The 26,455-nt window shown below is 37.9% G+C and overlaps 1 protein-coding gene and 1 long non-coding RNA gene across 5 annotated transcripts in view; one reads left to right on the forward strand and one right to left on the reverse strand.

Annotated features, from left to right (window-relative positions):
• Positions 1-533: 533 nt before the first annotated feature.
• Positions 534-26,076, forward strand: LOC144304515 (uncharacterized). 2 transcript variants are annotated; one of them, XR_013371466.1, is made up of 3 exons: positions 534-713; positions 934-2,184; positions 24,267-26,076. It is a non-coding gene; the product is annotated as an uncharacterized LOC144304515 (long non-coding RNA). The 2 variants fall into 2 exon arrangements; XR_013371465.1 differs by lacking the exon at positions 934-2,184 and adding an exon at positions 19,360-19,526 and having other exon boundaries at positions 24,263-26,076.
• Positions 18,027-26,455, reverse strand: part of DNAJC10 (DnaJ heat shock protein family (Hsp40) member C10) — a 77,965-nt gene continuing 69,536 nt past the window's right edge. For all 3 annotated transcript variants that reach the window (XM_077883048.1, XM_077883047.1, XM_077883049.1), the window contains 7 exons: positions 26,034-26,189; positions 25,120-25,253; positions 24,009-24,062; positions 23,621-23,768; positions 21,825-21,944; positions 19,905-20,009; positions 18,027-18,814 (listed from right to left, as the gene is read on the reverse strand). In XM_077883048.1, coding sequence (XP_077739174.1) covers positions 18,803-18,814; positions 19,905-20,009; positions 21,825-21,944; positions 23,621-23,768; positions 24,009-24,062; positions 25,120-25,253; positions 26,034-26,189 — 729 coding nt within the window. In that variant the 3' untranslated portion in view covers positions 18,027-18,802. The remainder of the gene's footprint in view (positions 18,815-19,904; positions 20,010-21,824; positions 21,945-23,620; positions 23,769-24,008; positions 24,063-25,119; positions 25,254-26,033; positions 26,190-26,455) is intronic.

Genomic DNA, 26,455 nt, shown 5'->3' on the forward strand with positions numbered 1-26,455 from the left:
GCCAGTCATGGAAACACGGATACCGTATTACTCCATTTATGTGAGACCCACTGCAGCAAGCTTACAGACGCAGAAAGGGACATGGTGCTTGTCGGGGGCTTGGGGCAAGGGACGATGGGGAGCTGTTGTTTAATGGGTGTAGAGTTTTTGGTTTGCGAGAAGAAAAAGTTCTGGAGATTGATTGTACAACCATGTGAAATAAACTTGGCACTACTGTCGTGCACCTAAGAATAATTAAGACAGTAAATTTCCTGTTCTGTGTAGCTAGTCACCATTTTAGAAAACTAAAAGGAATCAAGAGTTCTAAGGAATACACTTTATTGACTTGAAACATCCCTCCCTCCAAAAATAAAACCTAGATATGCTTGATATTCTTGCAGAGAATCCATAGATACTTCTCCGAGTCTAAATACTTGACCGTAGGTCTCATCCCTGTGTACAGGGAGAAGAACAATCACTAACTCTAAGTGATCATAAAGCCCCAGAACATGACAGCCATTCTAGAAGACTTCTATATGGTCTACATCCCATTGTCCCAGAAGGGAAGTTACCTGGATTTCCCCTGAGATAAACTGAAGTCCGTTGGGCTGGGCGCAGCTTGCTGACTTCTGTTCTCCTCCAGAACTAAAGGTCACAGATATGACCAATACTTGTGGGAGGATTGATTACCGGTATCTCTTGCTGACATTTCTCATTCTGGGATAGTAGTTCAGGTCTCCATCCTTTCTAAATATTTTTCAACTTTTAATACTTCTTAGTTATCCCTTCTTATTTTTAGTCTTCTTTTTTCTCAAACAGTTGCTCTTAAAAAAAAATTGTTACACTTATATCTGAGATTTTATTGGAATTGTTTATCCTAGTTTTCTACGAATCGTTACTTCAACTGAGAGGCATCTAATTTCTTTTTTTTTTTTTTTTTTATGATAGTCACAGAGAGAGAAAGAGAGAGAGAGGCAGAGACACAGGCAGAGGGAGAAGCAGGCTCCATGCACTGGGAGCCCGATGTGGGATTCGATCCCGGGTCTCCAGGATCGCGCCCTGGGCCAAAGGCAGGCGCCAAACCGCTGCGCCACCCAGGGATCCCAGGCATCTAATTTCTAAAACATTGTTTGCCTAGTAAATATATTATGACTACATCTTTATTCCTAAACCTATTTTGACTAAATTGTATTTTTTTTTTCCAGTTGAAGTTGAAACTGCTCATGACCAAGCATGTAAGCCTTCAGTAGTGGTCTTGCATAGAAAGGCCTAGACCTAGTCTATGGCTCTGCTGGCACATTTTTGTGCCGACTCATGGACTGTTCAGTGTTGTTTATAGGTTTCTCTGAACTTCTTGAACAGCAGAACTTGACTATTCAGAAGTCAGATGCCAGGTAGTTTGCAGATAAAGTTGACCTACGCTATTTCCTTCTACAATTTCTAGAGCCTTGTGAAGCAGAGACCCCAGTGACTAGTGGGTGTTGAGTCCCTTGCTCAAAAGTGGTGGTAATACCCATAAGTTTGAATTCCCTCTAGTGTTCACGTGACCGGTGGGGATGCGCCTGATTTAGAACTAGGACTTGCAGTTGTAGAAATACTGAGGGGTTAGGCTAAGGCTGGTGCTTAGGTGAATATATTCTCTAGCTGGTCCCAGCCAATATTTTTTTCAATGAATAAGAGGGGTTTGTTTTGTTTTTTAGATAATTCTCTTTTAACTTGAACTTTACCATGTACATCGGCTATCACCCCAGTTTATATTTTGTATTGCAAAAGGAGACAGGTGATCCTTATCAAACTACCACTAATATTGATTCTCCCAAACCACTAGTCCCTTTTGTGGAGTGGTTACTCATTCTGACCCTTTCATTCACACATTGGAGCTCTCATCTGCTGATTCGAGTGGCACTTTCTCTTCATAGTCTCTAAAAATAATTATTCATAGACTGCTGTGAAATATGAAAACAATATTATAGCAAACATTTAGGTGATTGACTCCTCAATTTTCTCCTCTCAAACCAAAGAAATTTCCTCCTTGATAGCTATTAAACTTAGTAGGACTGAATTTGTGCCTCCAGCTTGGGGCTCTGTGGCTGACCTAAGAAGGTTTCTGGGCCCAATGTGTATAGGGGTGCATCTATACCTCACGATGGGGTATGGAAGAAATCTTGAGAGTTGCTCCTAGGATTCCTGGAGGATTGAATTCAGGTAAAATCAAGAAGAATGATGGGCTCTACTCAATAACGCAGGGGAGGGTAAGGAAGACTGCGCCCTCCAAGGATTATGGAAACACATTCAAAGCCAGAAGAAAGTCTGCCTTAGAACGCAGAAGGAAGGAGTTAGAGGGGTAAGGGGGGGATGTACATTCTAGACTAGAACCCATGTGAGTCCACTTAGCTCATTAATGATATGATTATATACTGTTGTATCCATAGTGTCTTATATACCATGTTGGTTAAACAGGCGATATTGTTCAATAATCTTCAGAATCATCTGAGATGATGTGCAATGCACAAAACTCTCTTAAATAACTATAACTATTTCAAGGGAAGTCCAGTTTTTTTTTTTTTTTTTTTTTTTTTTTTAGAAACACAAGTTTTCGTACAGGAGTACTATTGCACTAAGGACACTGAGCCGATGAGCTGTAGAGAGAAAGAGATGGGATTGATCCAGGGCAGGAAAGAGTGATTCAGGTCAGGAAAAAGCACCCCTGGGAGGAGCAACCGCTGGTAGTTGGCTCTTTGAAGCTTTGGCAGCTCCATCAGGGGCAAGTGCTAGGTGCTGTGGGCCAAAGGACCATCCCTTGGGAGCAGGAGGAAAGGTGGCATTAGGAAGATGGTGGACCCTGCCCTCTCTGGCAGATTCAGTTAGATGGCCCTTGCAGAAGATGGTGAACCTGTGTCTAACGAGGCTTTAGCTCTATTAGTCTGGGTCCACCAGACAATCTCTAGTTAATTCTGTTTGGGAATTCAATCTTATGACCTGAGTAGGGAACGGGATCCTAATTTTCAGGCGTTCTGGTAGCTTGAGCCAATTACATAGGCCCTAAATAGTGAAGTGGCTCTCGGGCTCCAAGTTGGGAGGGAGTAATGAAAGGAAAATGAATCGCACATACTCTCTTCCAAAGTAGTCCTACTTCGTGCCAACCGATTCCATTTTTATCCTGTAATTTTCCTACCTCTCCTCACACACTGATTTCTCTGGCAGAGAGATGATCATAAATTTGTCATTTGGAGTTCTGCATGAACTTTCAACAATATCTTAGTTATAAAGACAACATTTTGCCTTTAAAAAATTAAACAGTTATTAAACTTTATTATGGCAATTTTCAAATAGAAAAAATGGAATTGTATAACCAACCCATATTTATCCATTATTCAGATCCAGTAAGATACAGTCACTCTTGTTTCACTTGACAACCACCTCCCGGATTATTATTTTTTTCTCTCCTCTGCTCCATCTTCCTCCAACATTCTGGTCACAGATGATTTTAAAGCAAATTCCAGACACTGTTATTTTGTAAATATTACTAGCACACCTGAACACCATTATTCCCTCTCCCCAAACAATATTCGGTTAATATCAAATGTCCAGCCAAGTGTTCTAAATAGCCTCAAATATTTCATAAATTTTTTGCAGTCAGTTTCTTCAAGTTAAAATCCACATAAAGTCTACACATTGCCTTTGGCTGATAGGACTCAAAAGTGTCTCTTTTAAATTTTTCTTTTAATCTATAAGTTCTCTTCCTCTTTTTTTCTTATTTTTCTTCATTAAGAAATCATGTCATTTGTTCTGCAAAATCCTCACATTCTTGATTTTTGCTGCTTGAGTATGTTTTTCTTACAAAACACATTATCTCATTTTATCTACGTGACAACTAGGCGGAAGAGATATTTTTGCTGTTAGCGTATGAATTGATCAGGATGCAGAAGATGAATTAAGCAGTTTGTCCAAACTTAGTAAGTAGCCGAACCACATCTAGAATCTCCACCATTCGTTGAAGAAACTGTCCTTTTTCCATTGGATATTCTTTTGAAGATTAGTTGACCACGGAGGTGAGGGTCCATTTCTGGGTTTTCTATTCTGTTCCATTGGACTCTGTGTTTGTTTTTGTGCCAGGACCATGCTGCCTTGATGACTACAGCTTTGTAATATAGCTTAAAGTCTGGAATTGTTGATGCTACCAGCTTTGGTTTTCTTTTTCAGCCTTCCTGTGGCTATTTGGGGTCTTTTCTCTTTCCATACAAATTTTGAGATTATTCCAGCTCGGAAAGAGGTCAATGGTATTTGGATAGAGATTGCATTGAATATGTAGATTGCTCTGCACAGTGTAGACATTTTAATAATATTTGTTCCTCCGATCCATGAGCATGAAATGTTTTTCCATTTCTTTGTGTCTTCCTCAGTTTCTTTCATAAATATGCCATAGTTTTAAGAGTATAGATCCTTTACCTCTTTGGTTAGGTTTATCCTTAGGTATCTTAGGGTTTTGGGTGCAATTGTAAAGGGATCGAGTCTGTGATTTCTCTTCTGTCACACAGTTAGTGTATAGAAATGCAACTGACTTCTGTGCATTGATTTTCTATCTTGCTACTTTGCTGAATTCCTATATGAATGAGTCCTAGCCCTTTTGGGTGGAGTCTTTGGATTTTCAACATCTGTGAAGAGTGAAAGTTTGACTTCTTTGCTAATTTAGATGCCTGTTATTTCTTTTTGTTGTCTGACTGCTGAGGCCAGGACTTCCAGCACTATGTTGAACAACAGCTGTGAGGGTGGACGTCCCTGTCGTGTTCCTGACCTTAGAGGAAATGCTCTTAGTTTTTCCCCATCACAGATGCTATTCAATGTGGGTTTTTTGTATATGGCTTTTGTGTTATTGAGTATGTTCCCTCTATCCCTACACCGAAGGGGGTTTTAATCAAGAAAGGATGCTGTGTTATGTCAAATGCTGTTTCTGCATCTATTGAGAGGATCATGTGGTTCTTGTCCTTTATTAATGTTGTGTCACATTGATTGATTTGCGGATGTTGAACCACCCTTGCAGCCCAGGAAAGGATCATTTGCTCATTTGGTTGAGGTGAATAATCCTCTTAATGCACTATTGGATCCTATTGACTAGTATCTTGGTGAGAACCTTTGCATCCATGCTCATCAGGGATATTGGGCTGTAATTCTCCTCTTTGGTGGGGTCTTTGGTTTCGGGAACAAGGTAATGCTGGCCTCATAGAATGCGCTTGGAAGTTTTCCTTTCATTTCTATTTTTTTGAAACAGCTTCAGCAGAATAGATATTAATGTTTGGTTAATAGGTATTAAGCGTTTGGTAGAATTCTGCTGGGAGGCCATCTGGCCCTAGAGTCCTGTTTGGGCGATTTTTGATAACTTCTTCAATTTCTTTGCTGGTTATAGGTCTGTTCAGGTTTTCTATTTCTTCCTGTTTCAGTTTTGGTAGTTTATATGTTTCTAGAAATGCATCCATTTCTTCCAGATTGCCTAATTTGTTGGCATTTAGGTGCTCGAAATATGTTCTTATAATTGTATTTCTTCAGTGTTGACTGTGATCTCTCCTCTTTCCCTTATAATTTTGAGTCCTTTTTCTTTTTGATAAATCTGGCTAGAGGTTTATCTCATTAATTATTTCAAAGGATCAGCTCCTGGTTTCATTTATTTGTTTGACTGTTCTTTTGATTTCTATTTCATTGATTTCTGCTCTAATATTTCCTGTTTCTCTTCTCCTTCTGCATTTAGGCTTTATTTGGTGTTCTTTCTCCAGCTCCTTTAGGTGTAAGGTTAGGTTGTGTAGTTGAGACTTTTCTTATTTCTTGAGAAGGCCTGTATTGCTGTATACTTCCCTCTCAGGACCATCTTTGCTGCATCCCAAAGGTTCTGAATTATTTTTTTCATTTCCATGAATTAAAAAAATATTTAAATTTCCTGTTGACCTATTTGCTAGTAGGATGCTCCTCAACCTTCATGTATTTGTGTTCCTTTCAAATTTTCTCTGTGATCGAGTTCAAGCTTTAAAACATCATAGTTTGTGGGGCGCCTGGGTGGCTCAGTGGTTGAGCATCTGCCTTCAGCTCAGGGTCCCAGGATCGAGTCCCACATTGGGCTCTCTGCGTGGAACCTGCTTCTCCCTCTGCCTGTGTCTCTGCCTCTGTGTGTCTATCATGAGTAAATACATAAAATATTTAATAATAAATAAAAATAAAAAAACATTATGGTCTGAAAATATGCAGTGGAATAATCCCAATCTTTTGGTCCTGGTTGAGACCTGATTTGTGTCCCAGTATGTGATCTATTCTGGAGAATGTTCCATGTGCACTAGAGAAGAATGTGTGTTTTATTGCTCTAGGATGGAAGGCTCTGAATAGGTCTGTGAAGCCCGTCCTGTAATGTGTCATTAAAGCCCTCGTTTCCTTGTTGATCTTCTGCTTAGATGATCTGCCCATTGCTGTGAGTAGGGTGTTAAAGTGCCCTACTATTATTGTATTATTCTCAATGTGTTTCTTTAATGTTGTTATTAATTAGTTTACATAATTGCTGCTCCTATGTTGGCATAAATATTTACAATTGTTAGATCTTGTTGGATTTTTTTGTGACGTAGTGTCCTTCATCTCTTATAGTTTTTGGGTTTTTGGTTTAAAATCCAGTTTGACCACCATTTGCTTCAACGTGGATGGAACTGGAGGGTATTATGCTGAGTGAAGTAAGTCAATCGGAGAAGGACAAACATTATATGGTCTCACTCATTTGGGGAATATAAATAATAGTTAAAGGGAATAGAAGGGAAGGGAGAAGAAATGGGTAGGAAATATCAGAAAGGGAGACAGAACATAAAGACTCCTAACTCTGGGAAATGAACTAGGGGTGGTGGAGGGGGGAGGAGGGCAGAGGGTGGGGGTGACTGGGTGATGGGCACTGAGGGGGACACTTGACACAAATAACACTGGGTGTTATTCTGTATGTTGGCAAATTGAACACCAATAAAAAATAAATTTATTATTAAAAAAATAAAATCCAGTTTGATATAAGGATGGCTACCCCAGCTTTCTCTTGATGTCCATTAGGATGATAAATGCCTCTCCACCCCTTCACTTTCAATCTGGAGGTGTCTTTGGGTCTAAAATGAGTCTCTTATAGACAACATATTGATGGGTCTTGTTTTATTTTATTTTTTATTTTTTTTAATTTTTTAATTATTTTTTTATTTATTTATGATAGGCACACAGTGAGAGAGAGAGAGGCAGAGACACAGGCAGAGGGAGAAGCAGGCTCCATGCACCGGGAGCCTGACGTGGGATTCGATCCCGGGTCTCCAGGATCGAGCCCTGGGCCAAAGGCAGGTGCTAAACTGCTGCGCCACCCAGGGATCCCTGGGTCTTGTTTTATTATCTAATCTGATACCCTGTGTCTTTTGATTGGCGCATTTAGTCCATTTACATTCGGAGTAATTATTGACAGATAATGAATTTATTTATTTATTTATTTATTTATTTATTTATTTATTTATTTATTTATTTTTCAGATCATGAATGTAGTGCAGTTATATTACCTGTAAGGCTGTTGTTTCTGTAGATTGTTCCTGTCTGGTCATTGTTACTTTTGGGCTCTCTTCACTCAAAAAATCCCCTTTAATATTCTTGTAGGGCTGAGTTAGTGATCACAAACTCTTAGTATCTGTTTGTCCTGGAAGCTCTTTATCTCCCCTTCTATTCTGAATGACAGCCTTGCTGGATAGAGTATTCTTGGCTGCATGCATCTCTCATTTAGCACCTGAATATATCATGCCAGTCCTTTCTGGCCTGCCAGGTCTCTGTGGACAGATCTGCTGGCAGCCTTACATTTCTACCCTTGTAGGTTAAGGACCTCTTGTCCTGAGCTGCTTTTAGGATTTTCTCTTTATCTCTGAAATTTGCAAGCTTCACTATTATATGTCAGATATTGGCCTGCTTTTGTTGATTTTGATGGGAGTTCTCTGTACCTCCTGGACTTGAATACCTGTTTCCTTCCCCAGATTAGGGAAGTTTTCAACTAGAATTTGTTCAAATATACCTTCATTTTCCCCCCACCCCTATCTCTCCTGTTCCTCAAGGACCCGTATTATTCTAATATTATTTCACTTTCTGGTATCATTGATTTCTCAAATCCTGCCTTCATAATCCAGTAGTTTTTTTTTCTTTCTCAGCTTCCTTATTTTCCATCACTTTGTCTTCTATATCACTGAGTCTCTCTTCTGCCTCATTTACCCTAACAGGTAGAGCCTCCATATTTTACTATGTCTATTAATAGCCTTTTAAAATTTCAGCTTGATTTGATTTTAGTTCTTTTATTTCTACAGCAGGCATTCTAGTGACTTCTATGCTTTTTTCAAGCCCAGCTAGTATCTTTATAATCATTGTTTTGAATTCTAGGCCCAACCTCTTAGTTATATCCATATTAATCTGATTAAATCCCTCACAGTGAATGCGGCCTCCTGTTCTTTCTTTTGGGGTGAGTTATTCAGTCTCATCATTATGTCCAGAAAAGAATAGATGAGAGAGAAAATACAAAAAATAGTAACAACAGCACCAGAAAGATACAAACAAAACAAATCAGAAGAAAACAAATGCCCCCCCCTCCAAAAATGAGGAAAAAAAAATCAAACAAGAAGTAAAACAGAACACAACAATAAGCTAAATGATGAATGCATTTTGGTCTGTTTATTAGAAGAAAGGAAACCAAAAGTATAATTTATATATATCATAAATGAAAAAAAAAGCAAAAATACTTAAAAAAAGAATTGATAAAATAAGAAAACAGCTGAAAAGGAAGAAAAATAAAATGGAAACACTAATGACTAAACAACCCCACACATGCTATGTACTGTTTTCCCCAAGGTCTGAAGCCTTACAGTCGTCTGGGTGGTAAACCTGGTATTAGCTGATGTTCTGTGGGTCTTCCAAGGGAGGGGACTTTGTGTTGGTTCTCAGGTGTCTTTGCCCCTGGGCAGAACTGTTACCCCCATTGCCAGGCTCCTGGGCTCAGTGTAAGCGGCTCCGGGTTGCACTAGGTGGCACTGTTTTGCTCCCTGAAGGCTTCCAGCACTTCAGAAGGCCTAGCTTCCCATCTGTGGCCTTGGACTCCCCTCTCTGCACCTCCTATCTCGCTAAAGGTGGTCGCCTGTCTATTTGTAGGGTGGCAGCAATTCTTTTCTCGGGTCTCAGGTTGATTCCACAGACCTATGTCGCTTTAAAATTTCCTATTAGAACTGCTTTTGCTGAATCCCAAAGGTTCAGAATGATCTGATGACTATGTAGCCGAATCCCAGGGACCAGAGGAAATTAGGGTCCTCTACTCCTCAGCCATCTGAACTCCTCCCCAAGACTTTCTTGAATTTATTCTTCTATGTCACTGCTCATTTGATTATTCCTTGGCCTTATTTGCTGTAGATTATAAACTAGATTATAAACTTTGGGATTCAAAATCCAGTGTTAGTTTATTTGCAGTTTTTCAGTCGAAAGCATGTGACTGATATTCAGGATCTTTATAGTGAAAAACAAAGGCCGGGCAGCCTGGGTGGCTCAGCGGTTTAGTGCCTGCCTTCAGCCCAGGACATAATCCCGGGGTCCTGGATCGAGTCCCACATTGGGCTCCCTGCATGGAGCCTGCTTCTCTCTCTGCCTGTGTCTCTGCCTCTCTGTGTCTCTCATAAATAAAGTCTTAAAAAAAAAAAAAAGAAAGAAAGAAAAACAAAGGCAAACAAGGCTGTGTAAATTCTCATCCACCACTGGGGTAGAAACAGCATTTTCTCGGAGTAATGAAATATCTTCTATGTCTCTGCTTATTTTTCACTGCCATCTACTGGTGCCTGATTTTTGGACTAAAATTTTTTAAAGGAAATTTGTCAGAAGGACTTACACAGAGAGAAAAATTATGAAGTCATAAAAATTATTAGAGAAATTTCCTTTTGAAGGAATAATTGCTTTCTTGATAGGTAAAGCTACCTTAAATACAATAAAAAATCACTCACCTCTAAAAAAAAAAGTTCCCATTTTATCTACTACAATCCGCTTAAGCACTGTAAGGGCTGCCAACTTACAGACCATTACCTGCAACTTTTATGGCATAAAATAATTATAACTTCTGTTAATAATTCTTCTCACAGTTGAATTCGTGGAAAATTAATTTTAAACTTAAAAATATAGTACAGTATTTCTGGTTGTTAATTAGAGTCTACACTTTACATGTGTGAGGTTCTGAAAACCGAGGAGGACATAAGAGAGCCATGGCTTATCCTCAGAGAAGATCATTGTAAATTAATGGGGGGAGGTGGACAAAATTTCTTATTTAGCTTTTTCTAAGTTTAGACAACATACATCCTTCTGCTGACTTTAGGTTTTATTTTTTGTTCTTTTTTTCCAGCTCCTTTAGGCACTAGAATTAGGTTGAGATTTTTCTTGCTTCTCAAAGTAGACCTATATTGCTTTAAAATTTCCTCTTAGAATTGCTTTTGCTGCATCCCACAGGTTTTGAATCATTGTTTCCATTTTTAGTTGTTTTTGTGTACTTTTACATTTCTTTTCTTTTTTTTTCTGGTTGATACATTCATTATTTTGTAGCACATTATTTAACCTCCATTTGTTTGTGGTCTTTCCCGATTTTTTCTTGTGGTAGGCTTGTGGTCAGAAAGATGCATGGCAGGACTTTGATCTTTCAGAATTTGTTGAGGCTTGATTTGTGGCCTAATAGGTAATCTGTTCTGGAGAATGTCCCATGGGTGCTTGAAATTAATGTGTATTCTGCTGTTTTAGTACAGGTTTTTGTTTTTTGTGTTTTCTTTTTTTTTTTTAAAGTAGGCTCCACGTCCAGCAGGGAGCCCAATGTGGGGCTTGAATTCACAACCCTAAGATCAAGACCTGAGCTGAGATCAAGAGTCAAAGGCCTAATGAACTAAGCCACTCAGGCGTCCCTAGGATGGACCGTTCTGAATATATCAGTTACATCCATCTGGTCCAGTGTGTCATTCAGAGCCATTGTTTCCTTATTAATTTTCTGTTTAGATGATCTGGCAATTGATTTAAGTGGAATGTTAAAGTCTCCTACTAACGTATTATAATTCCTTTATGTTTGTCATTAACTGTTTTATGTATTTGGGTGTTCCCATGTTGGGTGCATAAATATTTACAATTGTGCCTTCTGGTTGGATTGTCCCTTTTATTATTATACAGTGTCCTTCTTTGATCTAAAGTCTATTTTAAGTACTGCTACTCAGCTTTCTTTTGACATCCATTTGCATGGTACATGTTTTTCCATCCCCTCACTTTTTAATCTGCAGGTGTCCTTAGGTCTACAGTCTCCTATAGGCAGCATACACATGGGTCTTTATTTTTTTAATTCATTTTGTCACCCTATGTATTCTGATTATTGCATTCAGTCCATTGATATTCGAATGGACTTGATATGTATTTATTTTTTAAGATTTTATTTTATTTTTTTTAATTTTTTATTTATTTATGATAGTCAGAGAGAGAGAGAGAGAGAGAGAGAGAGGCAGAGACACAGGCGGAGGGAGAAGCAGGCTCCATGCACCGGGAGCCCGACGTGGGATTCGATCCCGGGTCTCCAGGATCGCGCCCTGGGCCAAAGGCAGGAGCTAAACCACTGCGCCACCCAGAGATCCCAAGATTTTATTTATTTTTTCATGAGATACACAGAGGGAGAGAGAGAGGCAGAGACACAGGCAGAGGGAGCAGCAGGCTCCATGCAGGGAGCCCGACGTGGGACTCGATCCCGCGTCCCCAGGATCACGCCCTGGGCCAAAGGCAGGCGCTAAACCACTGAGCCACCCAGGGATCCCAATAGATATGTATTTATTACTTTATTACTTGTTTTGTGGTTTCTGAAGATTTTTTCTAATCCTTTCTTGTCTGTCTTTTATGGTTTGTTGTTTACTGATATGTTTGGATTTCTTTCTCTTTATTCTTTGCATATTTATTAGTGGTTTTTGATATATGGCTACCATAAGGCTTGTAGATAACCTCTTCTGTACAGAGCAGTATGTATTAAGTTGATGGTTGTTTAGGTTTGAACTTCTTCTTTACTCCTTTCTTCTCCATGGTTTAGGTATATGGTGTCATATTTTATATCTTTTGAGTTCCCTGATTTTTTTTTTTTACAGAAATATTCATTTTTACTGCTTTTGTGTTTCCTACTTTCATGCTGTGATTTTTGGTCTTTTCTTTCCAAAGAGTCTCCTTTAATATTTCTTCCAGGGCTGGTTTAGTGGTCATGAACTCCTTTAGTTTTTGTTTGCCTGGGAAATTCTCTCTCCTTCTATTCTTAATGATAGCCTTGCTGGATAGAGTATTCCTGGCTGCAGGTTTTCCCCCATTCAGCACTTTGAATATATCATGCCACTCACTTCTGGCTTTGAAAGTTTCTGCTGAAAAATCCGGTGATAGCCTTAATGGGATTTCTTTTGTATGTATTTAACTGTCTTCTGTTGTCTTGCTGACTTTAAAGTTTTATCACTAAATTTTGCTGTTTTAATGACTATGTCTTGGTATGGATTTGCTTTTGTTGATTTTGGGGGGATTCTCTGTGCCTCTAGGATCTGGGTATGTTTTCTTTCCCCAGATTAGGAAAGCTTTCAGCTATTTTTTTCTTCAAATAAATTATCTTAAAAAAATATTTTATTTATTTGGCCACAGAACACACAAGCAGGTGGGGAGTGGCAGGCAGAGGGACAGGGAGAAGCAGGCTCTTTGCTGAGCAGGGAACTTGATGCAGAGCTCCATCCAGGACCCGGGATCATGACCTGAGCTGAAGGCAGATGCTTAACTGACTGAGCTACCCAGGCACCCCTCTTCAAATAAATTATTTCCTCTCTTTTCTCTTCTTCTTCTTCTTCTGGAATTCCTACAACATGAATGTTGGTACATTTGATGGAGTTCCTTATGTATATTTTTGTTTTGCATTATTCTTTTTTCTCTCTTTGGTTCAGCTTGATTACTTTCTATTACTTTGTCTTCTAGGTCATTAATTCATTCTTCTGCTTCTTCCTGCCTGTTTTTTTCTACCAAACACATGTCTCATTTTGGTTTTTGAGCCCTTTATCTGTGCTACATTACTCCTTATCTCTGTGTTAATGGTCTCACTGATGTTCTCCACTCTTTCCTCAAGTCTGGGTAGTATCTCTATGATCATTGTTTTAAATTTTCCATTAGGCACATTGCTTATATCTATTGCATCTAGATCTCTAGGCATGGCCTTGTCCTGTTCTTTTATTTGGGACAAATCCCTCTGTGTTCTCATTTTGTCTAAGTCTCTGTGCCTATTTATCTGTAATATAAGCCAGCCATATCTCCTGTTCTTGAGGATAATGGCTTTATGAAGAATAGGTCCTATATGCCATACAGTCTAGTATCCCTTGTTCCCCAGGACTTGGAGCTTTTGGGATTGTCTCCAGTGTGGGCTGTGTGCTCTGCTGTTGTGTTCTGGCCCCTTTATTCTTTAGGGCAGTCGTCTGCAGAGGCTCTCTTTGCCTGTCATGAGTAGTGTTTGGTCTTTGGCCTGAAGGTGGTGCATTTTATCTAGGTGTGCTCTGGTCTGTACCTGAGAGTTGTCACCACTCCCCCTGGAAGCAAGACCTCAGAAACCTGTGCCAGGAATTGTGGTGTTGGCAGGGGTTTAGGCCTGTCTTCTGGCGGAGGCCCCACCGTCCTGAGACTCAGGCAAGCAGGACTACGAAGGGCAGTTCCAGTGGAGTGCAGGGGACAGGGCTTGGTAGTGAGTGTGGGTGCTGTGCTGGTTCTCACAGATGGCCCAGTGCTTATGCTGAGGGGTGGGTGAAAGAAATGGCTCTGCCAATTCCTTTGTTCCTGGGTGGGGGGGGGTCTCTAGGTATTTCCTCTCTGGGATGTGCTCCAAGATGAACAATTAATCTGTGTGCCCCAGGTGCTCTTCAGATCACCATTTCCACATTGTGTGTCCATGGGGTGTTTGTCCTTTCTTTTTTCCAAGAGTAGTCTCAGGGTCCCCAGGCTCTCCCAGAGCCAAATATGCTGACCTTTAATAATCCAGGTGTAAGGGGGATCCCTGGGTGGCTCAGAGGTTTATCACCTGCCTTTGGTCCGGGGTGTGATCCTGGAGTCCCGGGATTGAGTCCTGCATCTGGCTCCCTGCATGGAGTCTGCTTCTCCCTCTGCCTGTGTCTCTGCCTCTCTCTCTCTGTCTCTCTTGTGAATGAATAAATAACATCTTTAAAAAAAAACAAACAAACCCAAAAAACAATCTGGGTTTAAGTCCTGCTGTTTGCAAGAAGTCATGAAACTTGGGCCCTTGTGCGTTCCAAGCCAGTTGCTATAGGGATCCATGTTGCCTGTGTGCTAGTTTGTCTCTTGCCCTTTCCCAGGCCTGTGGCTCCCTCTCCACTGCAGTGGCCACAATCTGTCTCTCTCAAGCTGCCCACGCCTCTGCATTTCCTACCTTCTGTGATGTGGCCCCTCTTCTACCTTTAGTGTGGAGTTTGTTCGGCCAGTCTTCAGATTGACTTTGGGGGTATTTAGGACATGATAGTTATCTAGCTGTATCTGTGGGACACGGTGAGCCTGGGGTCCTCCTATTTGGCTGCCATCTTCCCCTCTCCGAAGATCTTTCGTTTTTCTTAAAGTAGGTTTTTTTTTTTTTTTTTTTTTTTATCACTATAAACTTTTATTGGAACTGCTTTTGCTGCATCCTATAGGATTTGGTATGTTGTATTTTCATTTTCATTTGTTTTGAGGCATTTACAAAATTTGACCATTGATAGCTTGGTAGCAGGTTAATTAATGTTCTGTATGATTATTACTAATATCATTTCATAATTGTTCTGTTTTAGAGTTCTCTTGTTCTTCCTCTTTTGTGGTCTTCCTTTGTGAGCTGTTAATGTTTTGTAGTGATCCACTTTAATTCCATTCTCTAACTTCTGTGACTCTATTACAGGTTTTGCCGTGTGGTTACCATGAATTTTAATGTAGAACATCTTTAAACACCTCAGTCTATTTTATGCTAACAATTTACTCTCCTACAAAAACCTTACCCCTTTACTTCCCTTTTGTGAATCTGATGACACAATTTAAACCTTATCTTTAGTATGAACAAACTGTCATAGTTATTACTACCTTTGTCTTTCCACTTTTATATTAGATTTATAAATGATGGACCCACCAGCATCACATTATTCTGAATCTAAGTATTACTTTGGCCAGTGAGACTGATACTTTCATATTCTTTGTATTTACTAATTAATGCCCTTTCAAGAAAGAAAGAAATTCCTTTAACATTCCTTGTAAGGCTTGCTTAGTGGTGACTTCCTCCAGCTTTTGCTTCTCTGGAACTCTCACTTTTAATTCTGAAGGACAATTTTGCCAGGTATTCTTGGTTGGAAGTCATGAGTTCCTCCTTGTTGTGACCTAGCACAGGGGGATGGGTTTTATGGGATTGTGTCATAGCTGCTTCTGCCCAGTTCAGTGTGGGTTTTTCTCTCATTAACCTGATGGACAGGAGTCACTTGGCTAGGGTCTGGATTTCTTTTAGAGGGAATGGTTTTGTACACAGCTGTAGATTCAGTGTCCATGGGAGGAGGTGGGCTCAGGAGACTCCTATTACACCATCTTCTACTAGAATCAACTCTTTATTTTCTCTATTTGAGGAGGTCAAATATTAAAATGTTTGGAATAGCAGTTCTTTACCAGTAGTTGATAGGGAACGAGTTTTTTGTGGACCTTAGCACAGATCTTTTTGAATAGGTTTTTTTTATCTGTATCTTTTTTTTTTAACAGGACAGCAAGTACTAAAAAAATGTATTCAAGTGACTAGACAGTGTAAGCAAGTGATCAGGATTTTCGTATTGGTTAGTCTGACATTAGCTTGCAGCCATAACTCAGGTTTATGACCCCTCACAAAGCAGATAAACCTCTAAGAAGGGGATTGTATGACAGTACAAGAATCTAAGTGCAAATCTAGTGTTAAATATAAAAAAGACTCAAGTTGTGAATGACTAACATTTTTGTATATGATCAGTAATACATTTCTATTTAGCCTGGTGGCAGACCTGAATTGTCATTACTTTTACTGAAAACAAGCTATTCACCAGAGGAATTTGGGTGTATTTAAGTTTCAGTTTATGTGTAGAGTAGCATGCTACTAGAAAGATCATTTTCTTCTCATCCTCAGAATCAGTTACAGGAATCATTATAGAAAATTGAAAATACATTTTGTTAACTTGACCTCTGTACTATTTAACAATCATGATGGACTGGATATGTCTAATTTAAGACATTTACCTGAGTTTGGTAGACCTAGGGCCTAATTATACAAAAAACCTGTTTTAAAAAGGGCTGAAAAATACCTCATTAAAAGCCTTTCATATTCTAAGCATCTTTGTAAATATGTTCCATAGGAAAAAACATAGCAATTCTGATAACTATACTTAGAAAATTCCTGCTTTGAATACCATTAGAAAACAAAGCACAAATCTAAAGAAAACTTTTACAATATAAAAATAATATCATTTTCGTTTATCTTAATCACATACATTAAGTAAAAAAGATATAAAAGATTCTAAATAAAATTTGGGAAATTGGAATAGATAAGCATCATTAATATTAAAACACAAACTCCAAATTGTTTTACATATTTAAATATACCTAATTTTCAAATATAGTTGCCTGACAATGGTCTCTGGTATGCTAGAAATGATGCTTTGTTACCCAAGGCACACAAAAATGGTGTTGCTGAGAGAAATGGCCTATTTCAGCTGGCACTCTTCAGGGTGCTCTATTGCACTTACGTTAAAACCTTAATTCTGCCAGCTGTTTTTGAGATACTCAATGACACTGATTTGACTGCAGAAAATAGCCTCCTGATGGATACTGTAGGATATATATTTAACACGACTCCCAGTAGCCCTGGCTTTAGAGCCAATTCCACAAGTACATACTGAGACCAAGTTACAGGATATATAGTGTTCACTATTTTTTTTTTTTTTTTTTTTACTGCCTAAGATGTTTTTCAGTAAGTTTGGAATTCTATTTACAGGTAACAGTATAGGTACCTATAACCTATTTATGAGTTCAGTGTCAGAACTGTGAATTACAGATGCTCAGGAGACAGGAATCATCCCTTGGATTCCTACATATGCTTCAGGGTCCAGCACAGTGGTATTCACATAATTGGTACAATAATTCAATAAACACTAAGACTTCTTTAGGTCTTCCATTTTAGGATTATTGTAGAAAGCCAATTTTGAGATTTCTAGGCAATGAAAATTTAATACATGAAAGGTACTTTACTTGCCATTACTGATCATATTTCTAAAAAGTGGTATTAAATTTAGATTAGAAGTGGAGATTGTTCTGTAACTGCCCACATATATGAAGGATTCAAATGAAGCAAATGGGAGAGGATATGAATAGGATTAGACTAGAAAATAAATTTTTATACAAATTGTAGTGATAATTATGAGGAAATACTGGGGAAGGAAAGTGACATTAAAAAATAAAACTCTTCCATATAATAAGGCATAATCCTAATGTTTCTGGGAAAACTTTTTTTTTAATTTGCTGACTTCTTTTGATCAAACAGAATTTTTACCATTCCATAGACTTTGAATTGTAACTAAACAACTGCATGTGTTGACGTTTGTTAAAATGCAAGGAAAAAAAAAAATCCCATCCTTAGATTTATATACTTAATTTTTTTAAAAAAATAAGTTCAGTTATGCCAGTATTTATCTGAAAACAGCAGCATCCAACAGTAAACTAATAAATGGAATAACCACAGTGTCATTATGAGCTATAGTGAAACAAAACTGCAAAGTTACTTTTCCTATTTGAATAATGAAGAAATCAGATCAGTGAAAAAACACAACTATGGAGCAGGGGGAAAAAGCAAATGTAAATAAAAGATCTGTATCAAAACTAAGTCCAGAAGGCAAAACCATACATATTAGAATTATGCTTCAAAAGTCATTTAGTATCACAGGGAAAACTTTTAAGAAAGCAATTCAGAAAATAAATGAACACACATGTTTAAAATATAGAACTCTAAATACTTGATATATTTGGGATACTCTACAGTGCCAGTTAATAGCTACAAATATGGTTTTCCTCAGGTATTTGTAGATGCTGTAGAAATCTATTGGGTTTATTTATTGTTACAAAAATTCTTCTCAATTGTGAAAAATTAAAATCAGTTCTTTAACCTTTAGAAAGAAAAGAATCGCTTTACTGTAATACAGCATTGAAAATAGGATATCTGTTTGCTATGTTGTGTTTTCAAAATGAAACAGGATCATTTTCATCCAATTTTTAGAATAAGTGACTAAATCAAGTTTTCAGGCCAGCCACAAAACTTTAAGGAAGAGAGTCCCGTTTTGTACAACTTAGACAGGTATGTACGTCATAGGGCAGGTTCCTGTCTGAGCCAGCCAGTCTTAACATCATTTCCAGGGGTCAGTAATCAATGACCCATGGACTGAATGTGGCTCGTGGCCAACTGTTTGTGAATGGCCCTGAGCTAAGAATGGTCTTTACATTTTTTAAAGGGTCGTAAACAAAACAAAAACAGAATATGTGACAACTGTATATGGTCTACAAAGCCAAGGATCTTCACGATCTGGCCTTTTACAGAAAAAGCTTGCAGCCCCTTCATTTATACCAGTGTTGTACAGAATTCAGACAGTGCAATTACAAGTCCAAGATAATGTTCATTTATTCCCATGAAGACTGTAGTAACATCCTGAAAAGACGTCTTCTGATGTCATTTGTTAGAACTCCTTTTCTTTTCTCTTCATCTTCAACATCATTAAAGTTCATCCTACAATAATGTACAAGTCATTGAAAGCAAAAGTATGAATTGAAATTAAAATTTTTTCTACCTTTAAAAAAATAATTACTATTTAATGGATGGATCGTTGTATGAAATACACATTGCTTAACTGTAACAATGGAAAAGAAAAGGGTGTCTCTCAGTTCTTTCCTGTCCATGCAGATGCTACAAATTACACTTTTACAGTCATATTGGTATGTTTAACTTAATTTCAATTATGATATTCTGACTTATGACTAATAACATCTTCTATTTCAAATATTCAACAACTTGAGATAAGAGTCAGATTTTCAAACCTCTTGAGGAAGCTAACATAGTCAAAACATGAGAAAAATATTTCTGTAAACCCAAGAAAATAAAGATTTGTAACTTTCTTTTAGATTTGGATAAAATGTAACTCTCAAAACGGTATGTAAGGCTTCTTTCTATATTGGAGTCTGCAGTTCTAATACGGTTCTATAAAGCCAGACGTCTCCCTGTCTCTAGCCCTCTCCAGAATCTGTGTTTTTTTCTGTCCTTTTTTCACCTTACAGGGAAAGAATCTAAAAAAATCTCATAGGCCATTTTATTGAATTCCACTCAGAAAGCATTCCAGCATTCATGGACTCGAAGTATGTCCTGGGATGACAATGATTTAAAAAAGGGAGAAATCAACAGTTCTTCCACAGAATAGCAAAGGGGCTTCACTGCCTCTTGACAGGTAAATTTCAAGGAGGGGCCAAGATGAATACGGTTCTGATACATCCTGACTCTACACCAGAAGAAAATCTGCTATGCAAAATATATTATGAGGCTCCAGTATATTTATTCCCAACAAGTCAATGCTTTATTTGTATTTGAACAAAATTTAAATAATTTATGGCCATAGTTCACTATTTTGTGTTAAATGGTATTACTTGTCCAAATTGCTAAGCTTATCAGTGTATACAGGCTACAGTCTAATGGTCATATTTTCCAATCAAGAAACTTCAACTTTACTATTTTTTTGAAGCTTCCATTGTACGTGTTTATTGATGGATATAAGGTACAGTAAGGATAGATAATGTTTGCCAAGTCACCTCTACATTGTAGTCCTTACCTTATCTCTCTTTCCATGATTTTGGAGATTTTTCAATTTTTCATGTATTAAGGTAGCAATTTCTTTTGCATCTCTGGCATCTATCTGCTCTCCCCAAATATTTCTCTGAAATTAGAAACACTCCTCTTATAATCAAAACATGACATTTCCATCTAAGAAACTTGATTAATCCTTTAAAGTTCTAAATATTTGAAACTCCAATTTCCTCAAGGAAATAATGCCACAAAAGCAGTTAACTTCTAACTTCGTTAATTAAATACAATACCGTAGTGGCAACATGTAAAACAATTCCTTGGAAAAAATGCATCGCTAACTCCAATTGCCTTAAAACACAACTGAACTGTAAAGAGAGAGACATTCCTCAGAGGACTCCAATCACTCTAATACACGTCACAGGCACAGCCAACACCCTGACCAACAACACTGGAGAGTAATGTCTGTCTCTAGGTTCTCATCTGCTCAGGGCAGAGAGGTGGCTTTGAAAAGCGGGGAAGGGGGCAGGTCAATATATCAGGCTTGCTCCTCCTGGATCTGGAGTCATTTATTTCCTCCTTCCTGGTGGGGGCTCCACACTGTGTGTCAGGATCTTGTTTTTGTGTGTTACTGCCCACCGGAGCTGTACTGCCGTTTACCACAGTCATTACTCCGCTGTGGTCTTCACCCTGGCCTGGTCTCCCACCTCGTCTCTTGGTTTACACGGGCATATCTGCAGTCCTCATGTCCTCTGGGCTCTTCTACACACAGGATAACATCATCTTTTCAAACAGCTCCTGCTATGGCCTGATTAATTCTGTGACTGCTCATTATACTGATACCTCCCTAATATCATTCTGAGTAGGACCCCTATCGAGGTCACCCATTTCTCAGCTGTTCTGAGAATCAGAGAGGAGAGCCAGCGATTCCAAAGGAATGAAGACTCAGGTACTGGGATAAGCTCCTTTACTCTGAGTTCTGCTTACTACAGGCCATTCTTAAGACAGAATTAACCTCTCTGAAAAATCAAAATCCTTCACTGAAAAATCTAGATGTCAATACTAGACTTCTGAAATTCATCATCAAATTTCATTAACTCTACTTCAAAATATAATTTTTAATAAATAGCAAGATCTTAAGCTGATGTTCTTTCTCAAAAAGTATAAACATATTTGAAATTACTTATTTCAAATATTTTACCAGAAAACATGAATACACGGCAAATCCTCACATAGTTACAGTTTTGTTGTCAAAAATGTCATGGTTTTACTCAGAAGATAGCTAAAGTCGTGAGTACTTTCAGTTAGCAATTATATTGGTTGAAAGATCATTTATATAAATGGCTGTAGGGGTTATCACCTGAATTTTAAGACCCACTGGTAGATGTCTAGGTTTCTTTTTGGGGGGAGAAAACACATTATTGTCAGTGGCACAGAGAAAGGAGTTATCACCAAACCAAGGAACCCTAACTTTTATTTTGTAGTATAAATCACCAATAGATATTTCTCAAGATAAATGTTCAGGTACTAGTCTATTTCAAAAATATCATGATAGTATTCTTTTAATTTTTTTCTTTTCCTGGAAAAAATAATTACAAAGGTAATATGCATTATTTTTACAAAAGTAGGAAATATAGAACTTCACAGAAAATAATTATCTTGAATTCTCAACTCACAGAAAATTACTACTAGTATTCTGGTATGTTTCTTTAGTAGTTTCTATAATTCAGGAGTATAAAAATTTTAAGGCAATGGATCATACCAACTTTGAGACAGAAAAACTTCTTAAAATCATTTGATGCCTATGCTGAAGCTTTCTTTTACATATACATAGAAGAAAAAATAACAAAAGGGAAAAAAAGGCTAATACAAACATTCAGACTAGTAACAAACCTTTTCAACTTGGTCTGCTAAAGGAAAGGCACATGTAGGAAAGCCTTGTACATACCTTTGCTCTTTCATAGGGATAAAATTTAACAGTTGGATAGGCTCTGATACCAGCTTTCTGGCATGTTTGACCATAAGCCTGACAATCTACTTTTCCAGCTTTCACTTTTCCTTTAATCATCTGAAAAGAGAGAAATATGGTTTGCCATTCTCTGTGGCATAAACTATTTTGGTAATCATAAAGCAACATGATACTAAAATTTTAAATCTTTATAATTTTAAGGACCTGTTTTAAAAACTTAAGCTTTTATCCTTTCCACCCTAACAAGATCGCTTCCAACTTTTTACTGGCTCCTTAAATGCCTATTTACCCAGAACCACCTCTCCAAGAGTAAATAAACTCTTATCAGGAAAAACTCTTTCTTGGTACCCACACCTTGTCCCTCACACCACAAACACCTCAGATTCTGTCCTCACTCGCCTTCCTCCTTTCTCTGGTCTTACGTGTGGACGTAGCACTCTTCATCCTGTGGAAGCCTGACAACTACACCTACGTCCTCCATTTCCTCTCTATCAGGTTTCTTACTTGCTCTACAGGGTATGATCTGCTATATTCAAGATATGGCTGCATTACAAAATAAGCTAAGTTTTTCAGTGAACAAGGGAGTAAAAACTTTTTGATAGAATTACTAGAGAAAAAGGAAGCATGAGAGGAGAAGAAGATCTAATATAACTAAAATAATCTTTTGTAACTCCTGGGAGCTTTGAAATCCCTTTGCTAAAGAAATCCTCCAGGCTTGGGATTTTTGCTTTTGTTTTAGGCTGGTGAACAGAATTTTCTCACCCTAGTGAGTGTTTTACAGCCCATGGCAAAGCTCCTTGAAGCAAGGAAGCTAACAATCTGGATTAGCTAGTGAGCAGGATGACGGTGACAGAAACCACAAAAACTTTCAGTTTATGCATTCACTTAAATTTTATAAGCATTTACTGAGTTAGACACAGAAAAGACCTGTACACCTTGCCCTCAAGAAGTTCAGTCTTACGGAGGAGACACGTAACTAAATAAATATTTAACATTCATTGTGTAACTACACCAATGGAGTCCAAGATATCAAAGTGAACTGACTGAGGAGTGTGAACACAGAAGTGCCAGTTGAAGCTGGGTTTTGTAGGATAAGGAGAAAAAGATCCAGATGACCATGGTAAGGAAAAGGCATTTTAGACAGAGGGAACAGCACATACTTGTTTAACAAACCTGGAGTACTCTGTTGTGCCTGAACTGTAAGGTGTGGGGTGGGGACAGAGATAGAGCTGAAGAGGGAGGAAGGGTCCCATCAGAGACCTGCGATCAAGGATGCAAGCCCAGAAACTTATTGACACGAAGCTGGAGAAGGCAGTCTGGCAACAGAAGACTAGCTAAAAGGTACGCATGAGCAGTCTAGATGAGAGGATGAAGGCTTGAGCAGAGAGGGGACGGTGAGGAGACCACAGATTTGAAAGGCATTAAGGAGGCAGTGATGGCCTGGTGGGCAGCAGAGTAATGGTGATAAAGGAAAGAAATAGGAAACAAGCAGGAGAAGTGAGGTGTCTGGCTGTCAGGGGTAGGTAGATGATGTCATCCATCAAGATAGGAGATGCTGCTAAAAGCATTCATAAAGAAGGAAGAAATCTGCAAAGATTAGAGTCATAGAAATGAAATGGAGTTTCAAAAAATACACAGGAAACTTTTAAGAAAAAAGAATCATATTTAAAATTGTATCTAATTATTTTATCTAATTTTAAAATAAATGTTATTTTATCTAATTACTGAAACATGCATGTGACTACAAGTTATTTAAGTAGATAGACGAGACTTACTCTAGCCAAGAGCTCAAACTCTGGAGCAAAATTTTGGCAAGGTCCACACCAAGGAGCATAGAAATCAACCACCCAGTGATTTTTCCCTTGTAGAACTTTTTCATTGAAAGTCTGAGGAGTTAAGTCTATGGATGCTTGAGGTAAAAATCTGTGGCAAGGGATCAAAATTATTTTTCATTATATGAAGCCAAAGCAAACATCTAAAATATAATTTTGCAAAAAGTTTCTAAAAAGGACTTCAAAGTTATCTTGGTAAATTATAATTCTTTACCAGGTAGTTTAAAATGCTATAGCCTTAAACAACTCATAATATATGTAACTACAGACATAAAAGGAAGGTCAAAAGCAATAAAGTCAATTTACAATGATGCATATTTTGATTACTCACCCTAGACCCCAAATTCTCAGGGAATAAGCATCTCTATTCCAACCGTTGTAACTACTGAAAGAAAAAAAATATGTAAGTTGTAAATACTATTTTCTAATATTGGATATGTTCAGAAAACCATCTCTCTGCAGCAATTTAAAAGTTTAACTTATTGACCACGTAGCGCTTCACCTAGCTGTAAACGGTGCTTATATGGCTTCCCAAATACATTTTTCTCTAAGTCTTGATGTTTTTTTTTTTTTTTTGTGCTCCAGATAGCCCTGAATGTCTGGCTGCCTGCTGGGCATCTACAGACGCATGGGAATGGCAAAACTTCAGATGTCTACGACCTCATCTTCAGAGACTTCACTCTGGTCGTTACGTCCATCAAATTCCTACATACTTAAGGCCCATGTCAAAAGCCGCCTCATCAACGCAGCCTTCCATGATGTCCTCTCATAGCTGTGATCCTCTCCTCCTTTGAAATCCATGGGCCAGTATAATACTCCTTCTACTCTGCCTTGCACTGGCCTCTTCTACCTCCAATACCATGTGGTGTTACAGGCACGGAGACAGATGGGCTCATCCCCACTTACACACCTTAGCGGCCGTGTGCCGTGGGAAAGTCGTTGAAGGGCTGTCCGTCAGTTTACTCATCTAATAGTGGGAAGGACAAGCATTCTTATTTCTCAGGGTACATGTGAGGACTCGTGGAAATAACGTGAGCAAAGGGTCTAGTATAGTACCTGGTACCAAATACTGATTTCCTAAATATCAGCACTTCCTCTCTATCTTCTGTACCAGCGTGCCAGTTTCATGAACACTGGGATTGTTCAATTCTTTTTTCATCTGCTGAGGTTCTCACCAGCACACGATCCTAAAACATGGTGGGCTCCCCAAAAATACTTGTTGGGTTAACTTTTATTTAGTCAAGATAACTTTTTTTTTTTTTAAAGCTTATTTATTGTATTTAAGTAATCTCTACGCCCAATGTAGGGCTTGAACGCAAGACCCTGAGACCAAGAGTCACATACTTTTCTGACTGAAGTAACCAGGCACCAGAGTAAGATAACTTTAACTGTTTAAATAAATGGTTATAATAAATTGTCTTTAAATTTTAGGCAACACTTACTGATACTGATAAGCTTTATTTGATTTTTGGGGGTAAAATCTTATCTCAGGGTATCTCCGAACATTTTCTTGGGCACAAAAAGAATGATACTGTTGGCAGTCTATGCTGCCCACATTGATCAGTCCAGTTAATGTCTATAAAAGAGAAAAGAGGAGATAAATAGATCAAAGTGATTAGAATAAAATTACCTCCATAACTATTTGTTTACATTAGAGAAATCATCACTGTGAGATGGTTATGTTATTTATCAGTGATTTTCACCAAATAAAAATAGGTAAGGGTTTAAAACATTATAGTAATGAATTGAAAATGTAATGTTGAAGTTAAGACCTTACTGCAGATTAAACAATAGATTTCGTTCATGTTCTATGCAGGGGGAAAATTTGGTATCTCTAAAATTTAATGTAAGAAACCAGGAACTAATGAAGGTCTCTGCAATGGTATTTCCAATGTATTTTTCAAATAGAGTCTGGCATTGCAGCACATTGAATCATGCTCAACTTTAAAAATTTTACTGAAAAGAGAACTCTTTTGAACTCTTTGGCTTATGCATTTTTTTCTTAGAAATATAGTGATTTCATTTTCCATTATCATATTTAAATAACTTTTTTCCAATCTTTTGTGCTTTATATAACACTCTGTATAGAAAATAGATTTTTGGAAAAAAAAAAAAAGAAAATAGATTTTTGGGATGACTTTGGCAGAAATTTGGTCATATATGTAACAAATAAGTGACGCAGGAAAAAAAAGATTCTATTCACTCAACCAGACAGAAACAGAGTTGAAATCTAACTGGTATAACTGGAACTGTTAAATGATAATCTGGAGGTGGGTTCATCTCAGTTTCAAAATAGTTCTGTTAAATAAACATTCATGCTACATGTTAAGATTTAAAATAAATTACTATACTATACCCGGGCCATTCTTTTCCATTCTGGCATTAGGACTTGACATGGATGACACCATGGAGAATAGAAATCAACCATCCAGACTTCGTCATGTTTTCTCTGTTTAACCAGTTCATTGAAAGTGGTGGGTGTCAGGGAGATCACTGAAGGATTCATAAGGTCCTACAGAGAATGGAACTTTCATTATAACAAATACATTCTTGGCAAACTGCTGTCACTTAGAAAGTTCCTTTTCTGAATAATCAAAAGATACGGATATTTAAAAGACAATCTACAGTGAATTATTTTAAAAAAGGAAAAAATTAAGTTTGGACTCTGCCCATCAACCTTCCTGAATCAAGGGATATTTTCTTCTTACTTCTATGTATCATTAAAATCATCTCAGAAAGGGAACAAAGGCAATTTTATTTAAGGTGATAGTAGATGGG

This window comes from Canis aureus, chromosome 34, assembly GCF_053574225.1.
Source record: "Canis aureus isolate CA01 chromosome 34, VMU_Caureus_v.1.0, whole genome shotgun sequence".
NCBI lineage: Eukaryota > Metazoa > Chordata > Mammalia > Carnivora > Canidae > Canis > Canis aureus.